The following is a 26,517-nucleotide window of genomic DNA, read 5'->3' as shown; positions in this document are numbered from 1 at the left end:
CATTGTTTTTGGTTTACTACCACTTCTTTCGAAAAGAGAAATCATACGCAAAGATCATTGCAACTAGGACCATGTTTGGCTACCATGAATTTGTTTGGGAGACGGTTTGACCTGAGAGGGATTGAATGAAGAGAGGGTTTCAAAATCTATTTTTTTTTTCCCTTTTTTTATTCACTTGTCACCCTCTCGTCATCCTTGCCCTCTCCAGTCTCTCCTCAGTCTTCTCTATCCCTCTCTTGCCACTCGATAATCTAATATTTCATGGAAAAGACTTTCGTTGTTGCCAAACATGGCCTAAATTTTACTGTTTACTCGTTCATGTAGCGACAGTATTTATCAGTGAAATGCTATCCTCACACCCTTAGTTTTATATTGGGACTCCCTTATTTTGTTATAGGTTTGTTACAGTGGCCTATATAAGTAGTTTTCACCCAGCCAGGGACAGTTTAAAATTGGAATGTCAATAGCAGGAGGGACTCCCTAACTACGTCATCCTCTTTTAAAACGCAGTAGGCGTTCATGGTTTCTCATATCTTCATTGGGGACTCAGATTAATCCTTGACCAAAGCATGAATTTGCTGCTCTATTTGGTTGGAAGATCTTTAGTATGAGAGTTTAAAATGCTCGAAATGCTGTCATTTTTAGGAAATGAAGCAAGCAAAAGTGGAAATGCTGAAAATGGGGTTGGAAGTATTATTTCACCTTCAGAAAAAGTATTTGGTCTACCGAGGTAAAAAAAATTAAGATAAATTAGGGTAAAATATGTCTGGCCAACCACTTGCTGGTGCAAGATGTCTTTGCCTGTTCTTCCATTTTTTATGGGTATTTTGGTTCTTTAAAAAGGGGGGCACTAAAGTGAGAATTTATATGGTGGCCGACTGTTAAACATCAAGGGTAGAGAGAGAAAAAACTCTCCCTCTTGATTTTTGATCCAGGTCGAACCCTCTTTATTGACTTTCTCCTGGATAAAAAATCAAAGGGTGGATATTTTCTCTCTCCGCCCTTTATATGTAAAAGGGTGACAGCCAAATAATTTAATTTCTCAAAATGAGGTGCATTGAAAATGTATATATATATATATATATATATATATATATATATGAGTTAAGTGAAGCTACACATACGTGTAGCTAACTTATCTACACCGACGGCTTAAAATACAGTGGGCCCCACATTGTTTGGGTGATGTGGGCCCTCACATAGATAGGGTGTGCTAAAAAAATCAGCTCCATAGGATCATCCCAACCCTACGATTTGTGAAGGCAAAAATGGACGTGTAAAAACCTTTACAAATCTGTCCATTTTTGCCTCCATAGTTTGAAGGGTTGAGATCATCCAATGGAGCTGATTTTTTTGGCACACCCTATCAATGTGAGGTCCTATCAAATGAATGGTTTGGATCACCCAAATAATGTGGGCCCACTGTATTTTAAGCCGTCGGTGTAGCTAAGTTAGCTACACGTATGTGTAGCTACACTTTTCTCTCTCTCTCTATATATATATATATATATAATAAATTTACGCAAGAGTTAAGAGTTTTACATGGCTTTGGAGTCTTTTTTTTCTCAAAAAATGTGTAGATTTACATTTCCATTGCACCGAGTGCCCTCCTTAACAAAAACCTAATGAAGTTGAAACGGTCGAGAATAAGGATGTTGAAATTTCCAAATAGGGAAGCGATATATTTGCTCCCGTTTCTTCCCGGGCCACCCCCTCTAGTGTATTTATTAATCTATTTAGACTACAAGGGGGTGGCCTACGGAAGAAAAGGGGGTGCATATAACCGTCCATTTGACATCTCTTGCTTCGGATCTCCCATTGCCAAAAAATCATGCCAATAGAAGCGAGTATTTTCACTTCTTGTTTTTTAGGCTAAAATCTATCAGGATAAAATAAAAACTGGCTTTCTATCCTCATGTTGAACAGCCCCATTTTTTTGGTAGTGCTATATTATTCTTGTGTTTTTATTTCGTGTGTGGTCGTATAGTCCAATATTTTTCATAAGGTACTGTACGGCCAACACCATAGGATGATCCAAACCGTCCATTTATTGGGCCACAACACAAATAGATTGTGAAATGCACATCCGATATGCAGTAGAACTGCACATTATAGAAGCCTCTATAGATATGAGGGTTAGTATCATCATAATGAAATGATATATTAGTGCACAACCTATTTACGTTGTGGCCCAATAAATGGAAGGTTTAGATCGTCCTAAGGAGGGGGCCGTATAGTACTTTTTGAAAAGATACTGGACCATGTAAAATCTCCATTTCATTTTTTTTTGGGTATGCTAAAATTGAAAATTACATTATACACATTGGTGAATCATAACACACACCATTTCCGAAAAAAAAAAAAAAAAAACTTTCAGCCCAACATGTTTAACATATGTTGGGGCGCCACGTGATAGCAAAGATCCCACATTGGGGAAGTGAATGGATCTGGAATGGCTTGTAAGTACTTGGGAACTGTCCTCTTAATGGCTAGGTTTTAAGGTGAGTTCCATCACGGACTCAATGGAATCAAAGCTGGGGGGCAATGTAACCCTGGTTTACTCTCGAGGACTGAGAAAATTCTTCAGGAAAGATCTCAATAACCCCCATCAAAAAAATGAGACAGTCCCTCAAGAAAGATCTCGTAGTTCACAGTGACAACCTCTCCTAAACGGCTAGCTTTCAAGGGTGACTTTTAAGTGTCCCAACAACTTATTGGCCAATACATGAAGTAACAGAAATTTAAGGGACAGTAATGTACGAGGGATGTGATCTTTGTTGGAAAAAATTGAGGGTATTGTTGTTGATAGAAAACAGAAACTTGTTGCTTCAAGGCGTGATATCACTTTCCTTAAGACAAGATTCGCCCCCACTAATAGTGTGCAAAGGGGATCTGCGAATTGCCTCCAAGATACAATGAAGCCTAGTAGGGAAGCCCTACTAATGTTTGATGACGCGTAGCACTAGCGGAATCAAACCCGAAATGCCCTTCCGAAATTTCAAGCCTTAGAGAAATTTCTAGATAATGTTTCTGCAGAAAAACAGTATCTAAAACAGTAAACAAAAGAAAAACAGTATATAAAAATACTTGGGGATTTTGTAGGAGTGTAGAAGAGAGTGTAAAGTGTGTCATAATTGCCAATTCGTTTTTCAGTGTGAAAACACCTCTACAGGGCACATTTTCAGAATGTTTGAAATTTGACCGTTAGATCGCACCCATTGATATTGAACGGTCCTGATCGATCCTAGAGGTGACTGTTGGTTTGAGTAAAACCTCTCTCCAACCCAGTTATCGTTAGATCAACCATCTATGGTGTGGATCGCACCCCCTTGGCACTTGACTGTTGGGGGAAGGGACACAACCCATTTGATCACACTCTTTGACCGTTGGAGTTATGGGCTCGTTGGGCCGACCATTAGGCCCGAACCGAAGCCCAACCCAACCGAACCATTTGGCTTGATGGGCGTATGAACCATTTGAAGTGCAAAGTGCGCCTAAAAAAGCGCCAATAAAGCGCCACTATGTACCTTATAGCCCATTGCCCACGCCGCGTGTGTGTGTGTGAACGGTGCGTTGCACCATCCCGCGGGTCCAACCATGGGTTCAACCCAATGTGCAATCAACAAGCATTAGAAAAGTGTAGTGCTTTATAAGCCATTCTCTTTCCTTTCTCTCATCCGGTACGGGACTATCTTTTCAACTACACTTCTACATCCTTTTGTAAAAGCAAATCTTTCCAAGAAAACATTGTCTTTTTTCCAAACGCTTTTGATAAAATATTTTCCAAAACACTAAAACATGCAAAATCCATGATTTTGAAAATCCAAAATCACTAACAATCTTATCTTAGAGATAACATTTAGCCAAAGAGAAATGCTCGTACAAGTTTACATAAAGCTACAAACCTTCATGTCAATAAAAAAGAAAAGAAAAAGGGAAATGATGTCAGCACTACCATGTTTTGATATTTCCACTAAAGCAGGTTGTGCTGATGTCACTTCCCTAAAACAAAGGGCAGTGATGAATCGACCCCCAAAATGATAAATCGACTCCCCATGTGTCTATCTCTCTCCTCTTTCCCTCTCTAACCCGGAGGAGAGAAAAAGAGACATGGGGAGTCGATTTATCACTCCCCAAAACAAATTGCTGAGATTAACAGAGCTTTACAATCTCAGCGGGGTATTTTTGGAACATAAAAAATTCCGATTCGACTATAAAAACCGAAATGGCAAAATATCATTAGTCTTCATCTCTTCTCCCTCGCCGCCTAAGGATTTCCTAGACGATTAAAAAGCGAAGGCGGAAAAAAATAGTTGGTCAAATTACTGTTCAGATCTCAATCTCTCTCTCTCTCTCTCTCTCTCTCTGCATATCTCAGAAATTCCGTTCCCAAGGTATATTTATGCATCTGCATTTGATCTCGATTCTTTCTTTTTCCCTACATTCGAGTTCCTTCTCCGCTTCAGCTTCAATTTTCAGCTTCTCTATATATTGACTTATCGATGTATGATTTTGTATCGGAAGGTCTCTGTGGATTTCTTTCAGAAATGTTAGCTCTATGTTGCTGATTTTTATTAGATCGGTGTGTTGCGATTGAGTGGTTTTGATTCCATTCTTCATTAGATTACACACACACACACACATACATACCTACACGCATGCATACATACATACATACATAGCACATGCATACACATGTATGTCATGCTGTCTGGCAGTTGAAGTTTGAGATCTTACGATTGATCAGATTGTATTGACATTGATGTTCAAAGTAGAACATACTTGGCAATTCCATTCTCATTTGACCTGTTGTTTTGTTGCTTTGTTGATTTTGTATTCTGTGTGTATTTTTACTCTATTGGATTAAATGTCATGCAATTCGGTGGCATAATGTGTTCTGATGGATGATTGCAGACTATACATTGAATTAATCTTTCACTTATACAAGCATGCTTACATACATACATAGCACATGCTTTGCACGCATATATGTGAGTACTGACTTGCCGTTGCAGTTTGAAACAATGGAATTAGTCGGATTGTAATGGTATTGATGTTCGAAGTAGAAGACTGTGATCTGATTCGTGTTTGATGTTTTTTTTTTCTTGCTTAGTCGATTTTGAATTTTGTATGTTGTTTATGTTATGTTGGATTGAATGTTTTGTAAATTGGGTATCATCAATTTGTTAGAATGGATGATTCCAGAGTAATTCATCATATTAATATCATGTTCATATTCTTTTCTCTAGCGGCTAGTGATATCTTTATTCTGGAAATGTTTTTTCTAGGTTAGGTCCTTGCATATGGGTTCTAAATCAGTAGAGGATTTGCTAGAGGTCTCTACAGGAGTTCATTTTTCAGGATTTCACTTGGATGACTTGGAGCCAAGAAGTTTGGGGGTGGAGCAACCAACAACCTCAGCAGCTGAAAGTGTGCCTAAGCAACCTTTTGTAATTGGTTAGTATTAGAAATCCTTAAGAAAGATCTTTTAGTGTTTGGGCTGCATCTGTTGTCAGATGAACAAAGAATGGTGTTGAACACTAAACAAACCCGTGGGTGTTTCACCTTTAAATATTAAGTCTAAATATGATAAGCCCAATATCGGGATGGGGCATGCCCGTTATGTTTTTGGTCATCAAAATATGGTCTTTTTATTTCTCTTTTTATTTTCTTTATGTCATACCTAGTAATTTATCCTTAAAAATTTCATCAATTCACATCTTTTTTTTGCTTAATTGATATTACTGCCAGCAATATGCCCTTCATGAAGTAGAGTTAAAAGTTAAAACTGATCATTTTAAAGTTTAAAGCACATGATATGTCAAAAGTGCTGACCCCGACTAGTTTGGGACAGAGGCTTAGTTGAGTTGAATTGATATGTCAAAATCTTAGGTAGAGGTAATGGATGGCAATATACTTCTCTTACTTCTTTGTCGATGCCCTCATCAATTTGTTGAAAATTTGGCTTTGTCTATTATTCCAATATTGCAACAATCACTTAATTCCTATGAGGGGTTTTGAGCATTTTCACAGAGATGTTCAACTTAGGATGGGAGATGGATCTAGAATCCGCTTTTGGCATGCTCTACGGTGTGGGTCCAACACCCTGATATCTGATTTCCAAGGGATCTATAGTGTGCGGGGGAAACTGGAGTTAGTCGTAGAGTTAAAAAGGGGGGGCAAGAAAGCAAGGTTTTTCAGAAGGTGAAGTTCCACTGAAGATTCTTTGATAGGGAGATTGACTCAGTTGAAGCAATAATGGCTTGATTTGACTTAGTGTTAGCAGAACAAGTCAGTTGGGACGTTCTTTGTCTGTTCTTTTGACAGCCAGTTTATTATGTGTTCATTGACTTCATTCTCTCCTCCATCTAAGAGGCTGTGAAAGATTCTTGTTTCCTTTCATGTTTGCTCATGATTGAACATTCGGGTAATAGAAGGAAGTTTATTACTAATCATTGCAGGATGTGTTGTGTTGGGGAGGAGACCGTTGATCATCTATATCTTCATTTTCGTCAATGAGGCATTTTCATTTATTTTTGGGCTTTTTGGGGTGGATTGGGAGCTCATGATGCATATTGTGGATTTGTTAGAAAGTTGGTCTTTGCACGTGGCCTCTCAGGGGAGGTTTCTTTGGAGTATTCTCTTACAAAAACTTTGTGGTTTGTTTGGAAGGAGAGGAATAGGAGGATATTTTAGGGATCATATAATGGAGTGTGCTTCCATTATATGGAAGCAAAGAAACAGCCTCTCTACAAAGCAGGGGTAAGGCTGCATACATCTAACCCTCCCTAGACCCCGCAATGGTGGGAGCCTCGTGCGCTGGGCCGCCCTTTAGAATGGAGTGTGCTTCCTGAAGCAATGGATTTTCTCTTCAATAATGCGATGGGCGGCAAATTTATTATTTATTGGCTTTTAGAAATATATCTGAATCCTCCATTCGATTCTCTTGGGATGTGATTTGGTTGTGCCAAAGTCAGTTGTATCGTCCTTTCCTGAGATGCAGTCCACCCCCCCCCTTCCGGATAGATTAGTTTAGATGAATTTTGATGGTTCAAACTTGGATAACACAGGGCCTGCTGGGATGGGGAGCCTTCTCTGAGATGAGAAGGGTGTGGTGCAATGTGTGTTTTTTCAAGCCGCTTGGTGATACAGATTCCAAATGAGGCTGAAGTTCATGCTCTTTTGAGAGGAATTTGGCTTGTAGATTCATCCCATCTTGATTCCTTAGTGGCTGATGGAGACTCTCTCAATGTTATTCGTTCGATTAAGGGGTTTGCTTTGGAGTTACAGATTCCATCGAGGAGATTTTGGACTTGGTTGAGGGGCATGAGACTTTATTTCAGAATGTCTTTCGAGTTTCGATCCTCCAATGGCAAGACAGACCAGCTGGCCCGTTCTGATGCGTCTCGGGCGGAGTTGGAGGTGTTGATCATCTCCTGCCTCAGAGAGTAGCTTTGTTTTTCTTTTTCCTTGTCTGCCTGTTTGTTTCTCTTGACCATCTCAGTCTCTTCGTCTTTTGTTCCTCTTATTCTTTAACAAAAATCCACCATTAAAAAAAATTCACCTAATTCCTTGTCCAGAAGGGGCTAATGGTAATGTTTGTGCAAAGCATTCTTTGCTATTTAGCAGTCACCCTTACTGACTACCAATGGGCATCTTCTTGGATAAGAAACTAATAGTTCTGTCATACTAGTGGAGATACTACTGTGTTATTTTTTATTCTCTAAGATTTTTGTTTTTGGCTGGAATTTTCTTCTGATCATTGATTGGGCCAATGTTTTTGGAAGTTATAAATTCTAAGGTTAACTGTTATTTCAAATGTCAACACCATTGAGAAAAAAACTTAGGAATATCTAAAGTTTGTATAAGCATACATTTTATCTAGTATTCTGTTTGGGTAAATTGCAGGCAGCCATTGGTCTTATATCTTTAGACAAAATGATTGGTTGTTCCTTGCTATTGCTACTTGCAGTCTGGTCAAAGCCCCTTAGCATGTGATACATTATCAAATCATGGGTAATCAAAGAGTCTTTTAACTGAACATAGCTTACACTACCTATGCTAGTTAGTCTTCCAAAGTAGTATGATTCATGTGTCTGCCCGTATCTGTTACGCTGACCCCTGTTGTTGATTTAGATTGACTTTTCTGGTCATTATTTGATATGATACGGTAGATTAGTAGAATCTACAAATTTAGGGTATATTTTCCTAAATAATTTTGTTGTTGTTGTTCTTGATTTGTCTGAAGTTGAAGTGTTGACCTTGAACACCCACTTGTTGTCGATTTGGGCTGACTTATTTGGTTAGTATCTAATTTTAATTGGCAGATTTAGTAGTATTTTATTTATCCAGACCAGATTTACTTGCGTATGATTTTGTTGATTATTTTGACTGAAAAGCATTGAGGCATGCCTCATGCCTTGTTTTTACCAATACCTTTCGAAAGTTATTCAGCCTAGCTTATGGGTAATGTGGCTCAGAATGTTAGAAAACCAAAAATATTTGAAAGTTATTAGAATTTAGATTTGCGGTGAAATATAGCTGAGACTTCAGTTAATAATACTCCGGGAAATCATTTACGAGTTGCATCTGCTCATACCTATTTTATTATTATTTTTCAATCAGTACTCAGCATGTATTGTTCCAATCAAGGATTTACATGACTTAAAGAGGAAGTTTGTATCCAGGAAATGATAAAACCAGTTATTAGTTAACTAGTAGTCCACTGCCAGTATACAAAAACTCTAGAAGGCATGCCCTAAAAGCTTAGCTTTTCCTTGCAGTTTCAAATATATCCCTAGATGCATCGAATTTCGGTGTTTTAAATTTTGCTGATCCTCAATGTGACATTGGCTCCAGTTATTTTCATTCATTGGTCTATCAATGTTGCTCCTGGAGTTTATGTTCTTTGAAAATAATGCTACATTACATGAATTTGAATATGTTGTAGCTTGTTTTCCTTTTCTTGTTGGGTTAGTTCCCGACCTTGATGCTTTTAGTGAATGCTGTGCAGGAGTTGCTGGTGGTGCAGCATCAGGGAAGACCACTGTCTGTGATATGATTATTGAGCAGCTTCATGATCAACGTGTTGTCCTTGTCAATCAAGTAATCTCTGCTTCTTAAAAGAAGTTTAATATTTTTATCAGTAATAATTGATCCATTTCGAAGAAAGAACAAAATATAACGTTACTCATCAGGATAAGTGATTTCTACATTAACCTTCTCTACTAACCCTAAGATTGCTGACCATCAGCCACCAGGTTCAGCTCTCCACGCATCTGTAAAATCATGAAAGCTTTGAAACCGTACAAAAGGATGAGCCACTTTATTATCTGTCACATCTTTCAGGGAAAATATCTCCAACATTATGATTCATCTCACCCTAATTCCATTTTCTTTGCTCCCATATTAATTAATATTTTGATTCAAAAGAGGGATCCAGGTAAATGACTACTGAGGGCCGTGGCTAACTTTTCCAAATGGCTCAACAAATTGAATATCCAACATCTTTCTTTGCAGATGGCGATCCTTCTGTCCTTGAAGAGGTTTCTATGTTTTAATTTGTTTATAAGATGAGCTATAAACAGTGGGTTGATATCACTGTGGTAAATAATGACAAGTTCTTTTGGATTTCTTAAGCCAAGATATAGGAGCCTGTTTGAGGCTATTCATGGGAATTATGTAGGTTTCTTTAACTTAACAAGTGACTGAAAAATAATACACTGCCCGGTTTCATCTTTATTTATCTTTTACTGAATCCCCACATGCTTTTGTTTATGAAAATGAGCTTTTCTTTACTCTCAAATTAAATCATTTTCTGTGCATATTTTTGCAGGATTCCTTTTATCACAATTTGACTGAAGAGGAACTAATGCGAGCTCATGATTATAACTTTGATCATCCTGGTAATTTCCATCTTCTAATAGAATACTAGAAACAACTATTGATGAAGAATTTCCTCACTTTAGCGTATATTTTTACATTTATTATCAGTTTCTGCAGTCCTTTTTAAGCTGTGTAATGTTTCTACAGAATTTTTACCATCTGTGAATTATTTGAAAGATGTTCAGCTCTTACAATAATATTTGAAACAGGATCATCAATCATCCATCTACAAAAAAGGAAAGAGTAGGAAGAGAAAGGGACAAGAATCTGAGGGTATTTTATTTATTGTTATAAGTTCTATCAATTGCATATGTCTTGTTAGGGGGAGTTAATTTAAGTTTTAGGATTTTTTTTAAGTCGGGCTTTGACTTACCCTATCAATTTCATTCGTTTTGTTAGGGAAGTTGGGGTTTAAGATGATGTCTAAACTAGGGGCACTTTAGGCAGTGTAATATTTTCTAAGTTATTTTGTGTCGTTTGGGGGCAAATAAATGTAATTTGGTTGACCTTTAGAGTTTTCTTTTGAGCCAGGTTAGGTCTTTGGAGAATCTTGATCAATGTTCGATAAGTAGGGTTCAGGAGTATTGGTAATGAATGTAAATTGTTCTTTTGCTATAACTCTCAGTAGCTTTTCTGATATTGGAATGTGATTTCCTTCTCTGAGTATGATACCGGAGGTTTTCATACAGTGATCGTATAAAGATCATGTCTTGTGATATACATGATCAGTGGTATGATTCTAACAAACCAATGAGTTCTTTTGTTCTTGAGTTTTCAAGGGCAACTTTTGCTGGAAATTTTGTGACTTTTCATGTAGATTTTCTGCTATTTTTTTGCACGAGTATTTGAACAAGAAAATTGAATGGGAGTTGAAGGTACATTGTTGTGAATTAATCTTTCCTGCATTAAATTAGTATCCAAGCAAGTTCTGATTCCATGGAAAAGGAAGAACTTGAAGTGAGTAAATATGAACTTGAAGTTCAGAGGCACGTAAGTGATGCAGTCTTTGGGCTGGGATAAAATGAATCATCGTGGAATGGGAAAGTGATAATGCAGATTGGAGAAGGAAAAAACTGGTAAAAAAAATTCATTTTAATTCAATTTATTGGAGATAAGTTGTTTCATAGTTGAAAGTTATGAGGTCACACATGACGTTCATTCAATTTTTTTCCTTTATAAGCAGCACAAGGAGCATACAACTGGTTACTCCTTTTACCTGTCTATAGGAAACAGAAGAGGCATATAACTGGTTGCTCTTTAAACTTTGTTTTATCATTGTTCCCAAAATATTGGAACTGTATATGATTTTCATATTTTATGCATAGCCATCTTCTTCTTTTACCTCCCTTAGTTACCATCAGAAATTAATATTTTTTACTGCTAGGCTATAGACTATTTTTGTTCTTTTTTCAGATGATACAAGAAAATTGTATTTTTTTGTTAAATGTACAAGAAATTGTATGACCAATATAAACCAGTATTTTAAAGTTTTACTTTAGTATTCAATGACGTTAGTCCTTCTCCATCGGAAGCTCTGAGTTCAAGGATGCAGCTGCATTGGTTGGCAAGCTTCCGTTAAGCATCTTAGACTTTGTTGTCTCCTTGTTGAGAAATTAAACCCAATCTAGGCCATTTCAGCAGAACAATTTGCCTCTATGCTTTTGTTTTTTTTGAATGGTACAATTTGCCTCAATGCTGACTAGCGATTGTTGTGAAGTACAAATTGTGCTCTTTAATGTAGTTCGATTTCTTATTGTATCTCCAAAGAAAAGTACTCCTAGATAAAATTGCGCATCAAAAGCCCCAAGTTATTGTCATTTCAACAATGTAGCTTCTTGCATTTCAGCTGTTTGTTGATTCTGAGGCTTGACGGTCTATAATCCATTCAATTATCTTGGCAATTTCATCTGATTGATCTCCTTCCTTATTCTTCAATTTTTTTTTCGAGCAAGCTAAAACTAATCTTGGTAAAACATTTTGTTCACATAGATTATTTCTCCCTTGCAGTTTAATGTGACAGCATTGCATGGTCATGACCAAGCAATTAGCTTGATTTCAGCAATTGCTTCACTACATATTGGAATAGTAGTTCTGGCTTCTGCTAGTAATTCATAATCTGGTGCAAATATGATGTCAATAGCCCACAGTTCATAAACTATAAGTTATAAATGCAACTTCAACATCTGATTGTTTGACTTCTAAATAGGTATAACATATTTTTCCGCTATTATCTGCTTTGACGCTGATCACTTATTCAAACAAGATCTCTTTTTCTTGTTTTCAGATGCCTTTGACACTGAACAACTACTTGATTGCATGGAGAAGTTGAGGCACGGACAGGCAGTTGATATTCCACATTACGACCTAAAGAGTTATAAGAACTACATAATGCCATCAAGAAAGGTACTAGTACTACGTGCTACTTGCTTATTGAATGTAAATGATATGTGCTCCTACTAATGCATTAGCTTCTATTGCAAGATGATGTAGTATCTTGGAGCTAGGGATCAGAACTAGTCTATATTCATATGCAAGTGTTCTACCTATTTCTTTTCATAAATGGATATCTTGGGAAAGTTATATATGCTTCTCAAAAAGATCTTTAGGACTTGCTCTATATTTTCTTGAAATAGTGGTATCTAATTACCAGCTGTTCATATATAGTAGTCTTGCCCTTTTTAACTCTTGATACCTGATATCTGCTGGGGTCTTTGGTGTATCCAAAAATTTCTGATGGTTACTTAATGGATTTTACCAAATCTACATTTTTTCTGTTGTTAGAAGGTGCCCAGGAACTTTTATGGAACTTTCTACACTACTGCACAAACAATTTTTCTCGTACTCCTACCATTCGAAAAAAAAAAAAAAAACTCGTACTCCTGCCTTTAGCATATTGTTGTGAAAAGCTAGATGTGATAGTGTTGTTTTTACCTGTTCGTTAGGTTTTTTGATATGAATCAGTGATTATGATGGTTATGAACCTTGTAGTTTTTTGGCAGGTCAATCCTTCAGATGTGATAATTTTGGAAGGGATACTTATTTTTCATGATCCTAGGGTCCGAGAATTGATGAACATGAAGATCTTTGTTGACACAGGTTCTTCTTGCTTCCCCTTCGTTTGGATCTTAAGAAGCATTCTATATTTCTTATATTCACCTTGTTGATGAGCAGGTTATATGCCATAAACATCACATCGAAGCACGGATTCATTTTTAGATCCAAATGTATTTACTTTTATCATTTTCACACTAGTTGTCTCTATGTAAAAAAATCATTTTTTTCTGTTGATCATTATACAGATTACTTTATGGGTTGTCTTCCACTCTTCCTTTCTTTCATATTGCTTGTTAGAAAGTCATTTTTGGAACTTCTGCACATATGAGATCTAATAGGTTATTGCATACAATTGATCTCGATTGTTTTGTGTTATTAAATGTGCATGAAGATTATAATTCAACCCATCACATCCACTGCCTATGGGTCGTCGCTTGTTTTGCACTTCTACTTATTGCTTGTAGGTTAGAATTTCTTGATCCCTTACCTTATGTTTTACTTTTCATACCTTAGCATATTAGAAGTATGTTTGTCATCAATACTTTGCAAAGTATTATTGGTGTAACTTTTGTTTTTGGTAGGTATGTTGGTGTAACTTGACTAGACTTAGCAGTTATATGTAATTCTCTGTCATCCTTGTGTACTTCTCCGTTTGTTTCTAGATTACTGCACTGGTTTCCATGTTACGCTGTTGCTCTTATTGTCTTCATGATGAAAATTTTTCAGTGCAGATGCTGATGTACGCTTGGCAAGGAGGATAAGGCGCGATACAATTGAGAAGGGTAGAGACATTAGAACAGTACTAGACCAGGTTAGCAACTTGTTAATTTGTTTATGACATGAACAGTAGAGACATTAGAACAAGTACTAGACCAGGTTAACAACTTGTTAATTTGTCTATGATTTAGCCGACGCTTTGAATTTATTGCTGGCACACGTGTCGTACCATGCCCGACACAACACGCGTGTCCACATGTGTCGACACTCCTTTGAACACTTTTAAATGTATTGTTGGAAGTGTTAGACTTAATGTGGACGTGAGGACACATTTTTGTATGGTGTCAAGTGTGACATTCCGTTTGATTATTGAATATTGTGTTTACCAATTTTATATGGGTTTTGCTAATGAGTGCCCTAAGGGCACTTGTTAAGCATCATTTAATTACTGTTGGAAATATGAATTTACACATACTTTGAGACTTTTACACATGCTTTGAGATTTTTTCCTCCAAGTATGTGTAAATTCAAGATCCCGAGGGCAATTAAATGATGTTTAACAAGTGCCCTCGTTAGCAAAACCCTTTTATTATTAACTCTACTTTAATTATAAACTCTTCTTTTAGCTCTTCTTTTAATTATTGAAAATTGCAAGATCATACAAATTAAGATTCAATCATGGGATTCAAATCGAAATCCATAAGATTTGATTTGAATTGTAAATCACAAGATTTTCAAAACAATGCATATATTATCAAATTACTTGTTGTAGAAAATATTATAATTTGTGATGAAGTTCTTATAATTACTAGCAATAGCATACTACATCCCAACTGAAATCCACACTTAAGGATGCTTGAGAGATAATAACATTGGGTATTTGACTTTCTCCTCATGCTACATGTCTAGTCCCTTTCAATCCAAGCAAAAAATATTCATTACAAATTTATGAAGGAAATGATATGAAGACATGAATGTGTCAAGGTTGTCTCAAAGAGCCCTCCTAATTTTGTCAAGTGTACCAAAGCATGGACATGTTTGTCATTTTATGGAATGATAAGGGTACTTTTGTCATAAAAAGTACATCCTTGAAAAGATAGCAGAATAAGGAGGGCTGTCGAGGACATCCCTGACATGGACGTGCCTTCCTAGCTTCCCTCAATTTATAATAAAAGAATATGCATTCAATATTGTACTCAGCTTTATTGTCTATTTGACTTAACTTATTATTCATGCGCAGATCCTCATCACTAAACCAGTTCATAAATTGTGTGTAGTTTTATTAGCTGGATTATCAAATTTTATGTTTGAATATTTATTTAATCTTCATTGTTGGTAGAAACATGTAATGCATTCTCATAGCATGGGAGTCTCTAGTTTCTGGATCCATATATTTACACAAAGTTTTGCGCCATTTCTGGATCTTATTTTATTGGTATATCATGCATGGTTTTTCTTAACTTACAGTATCTGAAGAATCTCAGGATCTTATTCTGCTACAATTCTTAATGTATTATGTGGTAATATCCTTTCATAACCTATAGATAATTGATCATTTAATTTAAGTGATGGTCATATCTCATAGATAATGGTTACATTTCTACTTATGCGATTGGTAATGTTTGAAGGTTGTTATTTTCATATGCCAAAAGGTGTGCACTGACTGAGTCTGTAATTTACAAGTGCAGTACTCAAAATTTGTGAAGCCTGCTTTTGATGACTTCATACTTCCAACAAAAAAGTATGCAGATATTATCATCCCCCGTGGGGGAGATAATAATGTAGCAGTTGATTTGATTATGCAACATATACGTACAAAACTTGGTCAGCATGATCTCTGTAAAATATATTCAAATCTTTATGTCATTCAGTCGACTTTTCAGGTACAGCCACTCGTTTTCTGATTAAAATTTTCATCTCTCTTTATCTGAGTTGGGAGTCTGCTTTGAGTTCCAAGTTTTATGTGATTATTATCCCAATTCTTGGTCCCCTGAGTTATTGAGTTTAATATTCATTTTGTGTGTTTCTTGAAGTTTTACTAATTCCTGCCAGCTTTCTCCAGATACGAGGTATGCATACGCTAATACGTGATGCTAAAACAACAAAGCATGACTTTGTATTTTATTCTGATAGATTGATTCGTTTGGTAAGTACATTCTTTGATGTAGTAATGATTTGTTTTGATCACTTAAAAAAAGTTATCTTATGATTCTTTCTTGGGATATTTAACAGGTTGTCGAACATGGTCTGGGCCATCTTCCATTCACTGAAAAGCAGGTGACAACTCCAACTGGTAAGCCGCTGTTACTCTCTTTGTATAGGTTCTATTTAATGTTTGTTAAGTTTGTGGTGAACCATCTTAATATACTTTTATAGGCTATTCAAATTTGGTGCTGATAGAAACTGTCACTGACAATGATATACTTTCGACATATGAAACCTGTAATTTTTCTGCTTCCGATGCGTCTACAAGGCAATTCAAATATGCATTTGCTGTATCCTTCGGCTTCTACTTTATGCTGTTGTTAGCCTTCAGTTTGTGTAAATCACAAGGCGGTGTAATTATTTATTCTGTAAATCTTATAAACATGACTTGAGCAGTGCCTAAGAAGCACAGATATACAAGGTATGCAACGACATGTTGATGTAGGATCGGGAAGGGAAATAGACGAAAAGGGATAGAATTAGAAGAATAGGGGAAGAAGAGACGAAAAGAACCTGAAAAAGAGATAAAAAGAACCAGAAGAAGAAGATAATAGAAGAAGAGAATAGAAGAGAAGAAGAAGAATAGAGGAGGAAGAGAAGAGGAAGAGAAGAGAAGAAAAAACCTGTAGAGGGGAGAAGAATCTTTATTCAATAATCATCAAAAGTTACAAAATAAGCTGTAAAGAGGCCTATATATAGTCATCCCCTTTCATCTATTTCCCTTCCCGATCCTACATCAGTTTGGTATCAGAGCTAAAGATCCAAGTCTTCTAAGAATTGTTCCCGCGGAAATCACGGCCGGATTTTTTCTCCCAGCCACCAAATCCTCAACCCTCAGTTATTTGGGTTCACACTAGTCATAACTTTCTTGTGTTTTGCTGAAACTGATCAATAACCCCTACTTATTTTAGCCTGTTTAGCCTAAGCTAGCCCTCGTCCCTCACAAACCAACTTTCTACTTTCAACTGAAATCACACCTTTGTCCCTACACCATAAACAACCATGCTACCCTCTCTGTTTTGATCATACAAAACCAGTCCCATTATCCTCTTTAACAGCCACTTACAATAGGCTTTTATTGTCCCTTAACCCAATAACCTGCCCAAATAAACAATTCTTCTCAGCCCAAAACCCTATCTAAGCCCTACCTTATACTCGATTCCTCACTGGCGCACCATCTTGCTGATCTTTCCGCATTATTTAGGTTGTTTATTTACCTATATATAGGCCTCTTTACAGCTTTATTGTTAACTTTGATGATTAATAAAGATTGATTGGCTTCTCCCCCTAAAGGTTTCATCTCTTCCCTCTAATTTCTTCTCTTCTTTTCTCTCTTCTTCTATTCTCTTCTTCCCTTCGTCTTCTCTTCTATTCTTCTTCTCTTCCATGTTATTAGTTTCTAGGATTTTATTTTCTATGTTATTTTTAGGAATTCTTATTTTAGTAGGTTTCTATCTTTTATGTTGTTTATTTGCCTATATATAGGCCTCTTTACAGTTTTATTGTTAACTTTGATGATTAATAAAGATTGATTGGCTTCTCCCCCTAAAGGTTTCTTCTCTTCCCTCTAATTTCGTCTCTTCTTTTCTCTCTTCTTCCCTTCGTCTTCTTTTCTATTCTCTTATTTCCCTATTCGTTTTCTCTTCTTTTCTCCCCTTTCTTCTATTTCCTTTCACGGTGCTACATCACTTTGGTATCAAAGCGAAAGATCCAAGTGTCTACGGCGAAAGAGCCAGGTAATCGCTCGCAATAGCGCGCCAAGAAAATCTTCTCCTCAGCCTTGAGGCCTATATATAGGCAAATAAACAACCTAAAAGATAGAAACCTACTAAAATAAGAATTCCTAAAAATAACATGGAAATTAAAATCCTAGAAACTAATAACATGGAAATAAAAATATTAGAAACTAAATAATGCGGAAATAAATCATAATAATGGGCTTGTCGTCGCACAGTTTCTTTAGCCCAGTAGATACTCTAGAGGTGATCATGGCCATTGTACTCATGATATGCATCTAGAGCATCGATCCAACGTAAACATGCATCCTCATAATAGCGAAAGTGAGTGCGGCCATCCCAATAGCTTTCGTCGTACCCATCAAAAAACGGAATAAATGGTGGAGTCATTGGGATCGGCGTCAAAACTGAAATCAACCGTCTGATCTATCTGGTATGTCGAAAGAAGCACAACGTCTGTCGTGGATCTGAAATCGGACTCCTGGATGGCTTGGATCAACAGTTGGATCAAATCGGATGGGTGGCCAAAGTTGCACGAAGTAGTGCTTGCAGTCATTGCTGATTGCTGGAAGTAGCCCGGATATGCACTAAAAGTTGTCACGAACAACTTTTGTGTTGATGGCGAAATTCAATTTTGAGAGGAAATAGCCCAAAGGAAGAGAGAGAAAACAATTGGGGAGTGGAGAGAGAGAGAGAGTACTACTTCTTTTTTTCTCTATGTTTTTCCTCTCTTTCAATGGCAACACACTTGTGGAACAGATGCAACAGATTCAATTCGAAACAATTACCAACAAGTAAAAAAGGGCGGGTGCCTAAGGGAAAAATTGGGGGTTGAAATTTCATTAACTAATGAAAGGTGGGTGTCCAAGGTAATTAAGGAGGGGTGGTAAATCTGCTAAGGGGTGTCCACGTGGGAAGGGGAGGTCAGAAAAGAGAAAGCTAACTGTTTTTAAATTTTTTTTTTTTAATTCTCAGTTACTCATTATGTAACTGAGTGCTACTGCACTCCTCCTTTTTTTATGTGGGCCCCTAGCTTTCAAGCTGATCGGGTGACTGTAAGCTAGCTTATAAGGCAACTTATAATAAAAGTAACCGACCTAATACTAAGTGGAAACAAAAGTTTAAAAGAGAGGTGGGGACCACCCACTTAGGAGGAAATAGAAGCCTTATAAGGCAACTTACCTTGACACAATGACTCGTACTGCTGCTTCCTTGAGAAGGAAGTTTTTATGTTGCCAAAAAAATATCTCCAAGGTTTTCTTCAACAACACGAAAGAGCATGGGTCCTGTGACGCAGTGGTGCACTGTGTGATACCGGCGAGGAGTGCCGGTAGTGGTTTTGCAGCGGGAAGGCTAGCGGGGGGCATGGCACTAGTCGGAAAGACATATTAAAATATGAACTCTTAAAGAAGCCTACTAAAATAAGAACTCTAAATAACCGAATGACTAAAATACCCATAATAAAATACTAATTGGCAAATATGCCACTTATTTAGGCCTAATATTTGCATCACATGTCCATTCATTCGCTGGTTCGGTTCTTGTTTCATGGTTCACAACTAGTGACATTGCTATCAAGGCCATAATTTGCAAGAACTTCCTTATCATCTAGTGCAAGCTGGTTTGTATCTTGTAGGTTCTTAAGGCATTGTCCTCACTCAGTCGCTTCAAAATGTTCTTATTTCATCAGTGATGACTGATTAACAATGACCCAACTGTATACACTTCCGGTACATATAAGCTAGTATTATTTATTAAGGGATTCCATTTATACATTAATAATGTAGCATCGTGAGCATTAGTCACAAAATTATACATATAATCTTGCTTACCTATATTCGTTTAGACTGCCCCTAAGTATGATCAGTTCAAGAAGTGACAATATGCACACAATGAGTTGTTAACGATCTCAAGTCATGATCCTATTTGACTGGTCAACAATTTGAAGGTCGTCACATATTCCAGAAATCTATTTGGCTTTGGTACTTTAATTTTTATAAATAAAATATCTGGCAGTTTGCGCTATTTATTGTTGGAAAGTGATTTGAAACTGTTGGTATTTCCTTAGTTTTTCTTGTTACCGAGGTTATAGCATTTGGAAGATGGTTTGCCCTATTCTCAACTGTTTGTTTTGCCTGGTTAGTATATATGAAGTGAATCTTTTACGATGTATTGTGCAAACATAGATAGACCGTAATCCTGAACTCTCCAATATCCATGAAAGTTTACAGCAGAACAAAATTAAAACAACAAAGCAGGCCCAATCAATTAGAAATTCGGGCTTTCTTGCAGTTTTCAGCTATGGGTATTTATTGTGGATTTTGTTCTGTTTGATAGAAGCTGGTTTACTGGGTTTTCTATGCGGTGCTATAAACTTTTAGGGTTTTTTTTTATATGCTAGAAAGTTTTTGACTTGGAGTTGGAGGCTAGGAGGCTAGGAGGCTATGCGGCATCCGTATGGGCACAAGTGTTGGAATCTGACATGGGTATCGAGTGTCAGATTCGGTAAACCTCACAAAGAACGAGTCATGGATTCACCAAAATATTTTAATTAATTCTCAAATTTTAATTTTTTACATAATAAAATGGTTATAGGCTTATAGCAAGTAATATATTGAAAAATTTATAGGTTAAGTAGATATAGTGTTGTATTTCCATTTAAGAAAACTTACTATTATGATGGGTAATGCTCAAAACATATGGTAATTGTAAAGCTGTGGTAATACTGTTCAGAAAAAAAGATTAAAGATATCTAGGAGTGTTTCAGAGAATCCTGCAGTATTGGAGTCTGAGACTTGTCCGACATGGGTACTTCGCCCATTTAGAAGAATCCCTGTTACCTGGATTGGAGAAGTGGATTTTACTTTTTTTTAATGGTAGGAGTTGATTCTACTTTTGGAGTAGATTCTCTATCTCCTCGTGTCTTTATGTTAATTTTCCCTCTATATCTCTTGTTTGCTTCTTTTTTGATGCAATTGTTTCTTTGTTTATGCAATTGAATCTTGTTTCTTGCATCTCTGTTGCGGTTGGCGGATTTATTGCAACAAATTTGCATCAATATTTATGCCATCCAGTACTTATTCAAGAAATTGTTGTTTTATTTTTATCTTGCTAGTAGAAATTCTATTGTTAGCGAAAGGGCTCTTAGTCTGCAGGTTTTTTTATTTCTCTGCATATGGTTCATACTGTAATTTTTTTTTGTACAATCAATTCTACATAATTGGTTCATTTAAAGTGAGAAAACAGGATTCCATACTTGATCTACGAGATAAATATAGAATTCTATGGTAAGATGTATTCAACCTGTAATTATCCAAGCAGCAATGATAGTATCTCTATAAAATTTTGAAACCGCACGATCACTGATCAAACCATCAATATCTCATGCAAATCAATTTTATGATATATATATATATATATATATATATATATATATATATATATATATATATATATATATTCAAATCAATATTTAAATTATAGGAAGATGATTAACCCTAAGATTAGGTTTCTGATATATAACCATTAGTGCACCTTTTGAAAGCTTAGTGCCCTTTCAAAATTGGCTTAGATAGCTCTATTTTAAGAATAACATTGAAATCTGAGGGGGATAAGATTGATTTATTCATTACGAATTGATAGTTGATTGTGTTGTGTTTGTGAAGTTGCAGTTTTGCCGGGAAACTGGTTTCATTATGTTTTTATTTTTACAAATGCAGGATCGGTGTATACTGGGGTGGATTTCTGCAAAAGGCTATGCGGTGTCTCAATAATAAGAAGGTATATTGTTTAGTCACAGTTTTAGTCTCATTATTATTTTCATCCGAAGTAAGTACATGAAGAGAAGAACATCTAATATAACTTCAACAACACTTCTCTTTGTTTATGAATCTTTGCCAACTTTGAATATGTGAATTGTGACTGTATAAAAAGATGGGTGATGTAGAATGTGTCACAGATAGTCTGAGGTGCTTGCTAGCTGGATGCCATGCTCTCTAGTCAGTGTAATATATGTGCTGTTTAGTAGGACACTCAACAGAATAAAGGCATTTGCTGCATGATTTTTCATGATTATGAAATGATTCCTAATCATCAGGCTGATACTTAGAAATTATGTGCTTTGAGCCCGACAATTGACCAGAGTGTCGAACTTCCTTGAGATTTCTTAGAATGCTCATAAAAGTTTCTATCAATGGAAAGGGTCGTTGTAGCATTGTCAGGTGGTTAGAACTTAGAACTGTCATAGTTAGTATGTCAATAAATGCAAATCAGAAACATGAGAATCTCAAACAAGACTACAGGGATAAAAGTTACAAAATAAACATTTCGGTCTCACTTAATAAATCTGAAGTTCCTTCCCATTTGTCACATGTCATCATTTCCACAGTTTCTCAGAAACAAAGAATACAAAGCCTAAGAGTGTCAACATGGTAATTGGACACAAACTACTTCGTAATCGGTCCAGGCCGGGCCAGGCCTATTCATTTCTTTTTTGAAAGGAAAGCCCATGCCTGGCCCGCTGGTTCCCCTATCAAAGACTGCTTCTTCCTTTTTAATACTGAATAAAAAACAATTTTGAGTATCTACACACCATGTACAACTTAGTAGAGTTACTTGCCTCTTGCTGTTTTCATATTTTACACTATGTAATCTACTTGAATGTCACTGTTATCTTTGCTCAGATCCTTTTGAATGATGAATTACACCTGTCTAACTAATGTCAGTGGTGAAAGTATGGAGAACGCGTTGCGGGCATGTTGTAAAGGAATCAAGATTGGGAAGATTCTTATTCATAGAGAGGGAGATAACGGTCAGCAGGTTGGGGTGGAGCTTCTGATGTTTCTTTCCTCTTATTTTCTTACACTGCCTTTTTGACATTTTGACTGCTGTGCAGCTAATTTATGAGAAATTGCCAAATGACATCTCAGATAGGCATGTGCTACTTTTGGATCCTATTCTAGGGACAGGTTGGGATGTTCTTAAAGTGGAGATTTTCTTTTCATGCTTCTGTTTCTTACTATATTGGAATTAATTATGCTTAGGCATCAAATGTTTGTCAATATTTCTTCGTCGCATGTCTGCTATATGCAATGAATACACACCTGAATGCAATAATGTGAAAAACTTAGACTTTGAATCTGACCATGGAGCTAGACTAGTATTCCAGGGCTAAGTAGGCTTGGGAACATAAACTGAAGTGGACTTATGATCACAATCACAAATATCTCCTACTTTTTCAAAATATTGTGCTTTTATCGCGACATTTTGATAAAATGACAAAACTCTGAGATTTTAAAACATCTCGCTATATTTCTATTTTTATCAAAAATATCTTGGTAAAATTACAATATTTTTATTTTATATTTTTCTTAAAATATAAATTTACCAAATACCTTTGCCCTTCTCATTCTTGTTAAAAAACTAACTGAATGATATACTTCCATATGTATGTCTGAATGTATGTATGTGTTTTACGGAACACGCTACAAGAATTAATTTGTAGTATGACAAATCATACTAGTATAATAGATAATGATCTGCTTATTACTAAACAACTTGGAATTTTAACTTGCCATCCAATGTAGAGAAGCAAATCCAAATTTTGTGTTGAATTCTCATTGCTTAGTGCTTGGTGCAGATGCCTTACTGAATTATTTGTCCCCACTATTACTTTTTTTTCCAGGGAATTCAGCTGTTCAAGCTATTTCTTTGCTCATACGGAAGGGTGTACCAGAATGCAACATCATTTTTCTCAATCTCATATCTGTAAGTTGAAATTACCTTCTAGGGGAGGATTTTCCCAGCTACTCTTTTGCCCTGCAAGTATAAGTGCAGTTGAACAGTAAAAATAGGATTTTCGTACTGATTATATTTAAAGACTAAGTTGGCCTCTCGCTCTTGCGAAGGGCCTCCTAGGAATCTCGCCACTGGTCGTTGACTTGTTTGTTTCTGGTTTTCTTTCTAGTCTCATTTCTTGCAAAAGACCTGAGAATAAGATAATATGATGAGGCAGCAAAAGACTCACTGACTGCTCTTGTGAAATCAGTTAATCTAATTGGGAATCACTGCGCCATTACTCATGGAGTAGCATTCTATACTGATATTTCTCACTGAGTTGATGCATAACCTTATATTTAATAATACACAAAATATCTTGCAAAGAATTCTATTTGTAATAGCTATTACCAAAATATTTTTTTCCATTCCATAGATTTCAATTTCCCATTTTCAATATATTTGTTTTTTATGTCTTTATATGGTTAGAGGGTGAGCCTTGGCGCAACAGTAAGGTTGCTCCATTGTGACCTGGTGTCACAGGTTCGAGTCATGGATAGCACCTTATTCAGTTTTCATGGTTGACTAAAACTACTATTAAAGTAGGTTTTCCCTCTGATCTTCCTCGATGCTTATAATGTTGTTAAGATGCTGAAATGGTTTCTTCAATATGATAGGCACCCCAAGGAGTGCATGTTGTTTGCAAAAGCTTCCCAAGACTTAAAATTGTGACGTCTGAGATTGAAAATGGCTTAAATGAAGATTATCGTGTCATTCCTGGCATGGGTGAGTATGGAGACCGGTATTTCGGTACTGACGATGATGAGCAGAATGTTATTTCCCAGATATAGTTTACCGGACTTCAATCCGAGTAAGTTACTTCTACCTACACGTATACATACTGTTAAAAGTATAAAGGAGTAAATAACGTCATCTCCTACAGCTTAAGCTTTTGGACTAATTGGTTGTTTCCAACATACAAACACACATTGATACATTTTTGTTTCATTTCATGTATTGAGCTGCTCTTGTTTTCTCTTGTACGGAAAATAAAAAGAAAAGGCAAATAGTGCCTCAGGCCCTCAGCCATTGTGTTTGTTTGGCTCTACATGCCCATATACCTCCGACAAATAAGTAAATATCACGTTTTCTCGAAAACACCTTGAAACACCGTAGTGAATCCTTCAATTCTACTTTACCACTACTCTACAAGACAACTACGTGCCACCAAACAGACAATTACTTTTTCTTCTCTTCAATTGCCTCCATTAATTGAAGTATTCTTTATGTTACACGGATTCTGGATTCCAATATTTTAGGATTCTTTGTGACACTTCTAGATCTCTTTAATCTGTTTTTTTTTTAATACTGCTACAATTTCTGCACCTTTTGAGATTTATCCATCCAATTAGTAAGTTTTTATATTGAAATAAAATATTATATTTACCTATTTAAATTTTAATGTCACCTTATTTTTATGTAAAAAAAAGTAAAATTTTAAAATTGATTAAATTATATTAGTGAATCCATGAATCTGCCTTTTTGAGGTTTGCTGAATCTGACACTCAGATATCTGTGTTGGATTCCGATGATATCTGTGTCGGATTCCGACACTCACTGATGCAACATAGAGTGCAAATTTTCTTCTTCTTTTTTTCCTTAGGAAATTCACCCATATTTTACTACCTTTTAATTCTCCTCTAATAATAATAGTAATAATAATAATAATAATATATGGGAAATGATATCAGCACTTCAATGTTTTGACATCCACTCTCTCCTTGCTTGTCTGTTAGTATTTAATGGGCTTGTGAGAGCTTTTTGGGAACTGTAATAACCTGTTGACAGCCTTTTATATACTAAAAGACAAGCTAGTGATATCAAAACATTGGAGTGTTGATATCATTTCCCTAATAATAGTAATAATAATAATAATAATAATAATAATAATAATAATAACAAAAACAACTTTTCCATCGACATCAATGCTCATACGATTTCTTAGCTCTTTCCGCAGATTTTGCATGGGGCTATTATTCCAGTTAAATGAGCAACCGGTGTACGCCTACAATTTTCGAGTTTTGATTTCAATTGAACCTTCTTTCAGCTCTGAAATCTTCCTCTCCATGGCTTGGAATAATTATCTCTTATGTTCAATATATGCCATTACTTGTTCCCATTCCATTTAGTATCATGCTGAATCTTTGTTGTGCTTTGTTCTTGTATATAAAGGAAGCTTTTACTTTTCCATATGTATTAGAATTTATGTGGTTATTATATAAAAAGGAAACTTTTACTTGGTATGGGCTTTTCTTTTTCTTGTTACACGAGTAATGATACTATGAGATGCTAATGACAAGCTCTCCATTTTTTTGTGTTATGCCATCTTCGTGTAGGGCCTACCATTAAGGGTTTAGATCGCTCCAATGCCTTGTGGCTCGGCCAAGATGAGGCTAGTCGTATGCTTTTTGCACCATCATATCTCCTTTGTTTTTTTTGTTTTTTGTTTTTTGTTTTTTGTTTTTTTTTTAATAGTACCATCATATCTCCTTTTATCATTATTATTTCGTGGTAATGTTATGGTTCTGAGAGGGGTCTGCCTAGGTGGCACACTTGTATGGGTCATGTTTAAAGGACCTAGCCTAACATGTTCCATAGTTCTGAGTGGGGTCTGCCTAGGTGGGACATTTGTATGGGTCATGTTTAAAGGGCCTAGCGTAACATGTTCCGTCAGCTCTGGAGCTTTTGGCATATTGGTTGGGTACCTAACATTTGGTATTAGAGTAAGCCACCACGTGACTCACAGAAAGAGCAGCATGCGGAAAGGGCTATATGAAAAAATGCCATACATTTTCCAAAAAAAAAAAAAAAGCAAAACAAAAAAGGGGCCATAGAAAAAGTCGTCACAGGGTAGGTGGATGTGGAAGCGTAGTAGAACGTTAGGTTTTTGAGTGGAGGTCTGCCTATGTATGTATGGACTGGTTGGGACCAGGTCTGGTATGCGACATGTTTAAAAGGCCTAGTCTTACACATACAATTAGGGGTGTAATATTGGTTAGGAACCTAACAATGTGCTCCATGAATGATAGATGGTTTCTGATCTGCGCTGCCCTTGTTAACTGTTAACTCATGATTTTTAAAATTC

At 36.3% G+C, this 26,517-nt stretch overlaps 1 protein-coding gene across 2 annotated transcripts; it reads left to right on the top strand.

Moving 5' to 3' along the window:
* Nucleotides 1–4,121: 4,121 nt before the first annotated feature.
* LOC143849368 (uridine kinase-like protein 3) lies at nt 4,122–25,634 on the top strand. Of its 2 annotated transcripts, XM_077358373.1 has the most exons (16): nt 4,122–4,394; nt 5,289–5,457; nt 9,014–9,105; nt 9,836–9,905; nt 12,170–12,288; nt 12,885–12,981; nt 13,671–13,750; nt 15,345–15,539; nt 15,719–15,802; nt 15,889–15,949; nt 21,317–21,377; nt 22,322–22,415; nt 22,492–22,564; nt 23,281–23,363; nt 24,050–24,243; nt 25,390–25,634. In XM_077358373.1, the coding sequence occupies exons 2-15, from the start codon at nt 5,304–5,306 to the stop codon at nt 24,221–24,223; spliced, it is 1,437 nt and encodes a 478-aa protein (XP_077214488.1). In that variant the 5' UTR covers nt 4,122–4,394; nt 5,289–5,303; the 3' UTR covers nt 24,224–24,243; nt 25,390–25,634. The 2 variants fall into 2 exon arrangements, with proteins under 2 accessions (XP_077214488.1, XP_077214489.1); XM_077358374.1 differs by lacking the exon at nt 15,345–15,539.
* The last annotated feature ends 883 nt before the right edge of the window (nt 25,635–26,517 follow it).

The sequence above is a fragment of the Tasmannia lanceolata genome, unplaced genomic scaffold (genome assembly GCF_043159265.1).
Source record: "Tasmannia lanceolata isolate RefF3 unplaced genomic scaffold, GAP_Taslan_0.1 ptg000018l, whole genome shotgun sequence".
Lineage (NCBI taxonomy): Eukaryota > Viridiplantae > Streptophyta > Magnoliopsida > Canellales > Winteraceae > Tasmannia > Tasmannia lanceolata.
The sequence above is the reverse complement of the archived record's forward strand: the minus strand, read 5'-3'. Positions and strand labels throughout refer to the sequence as shown.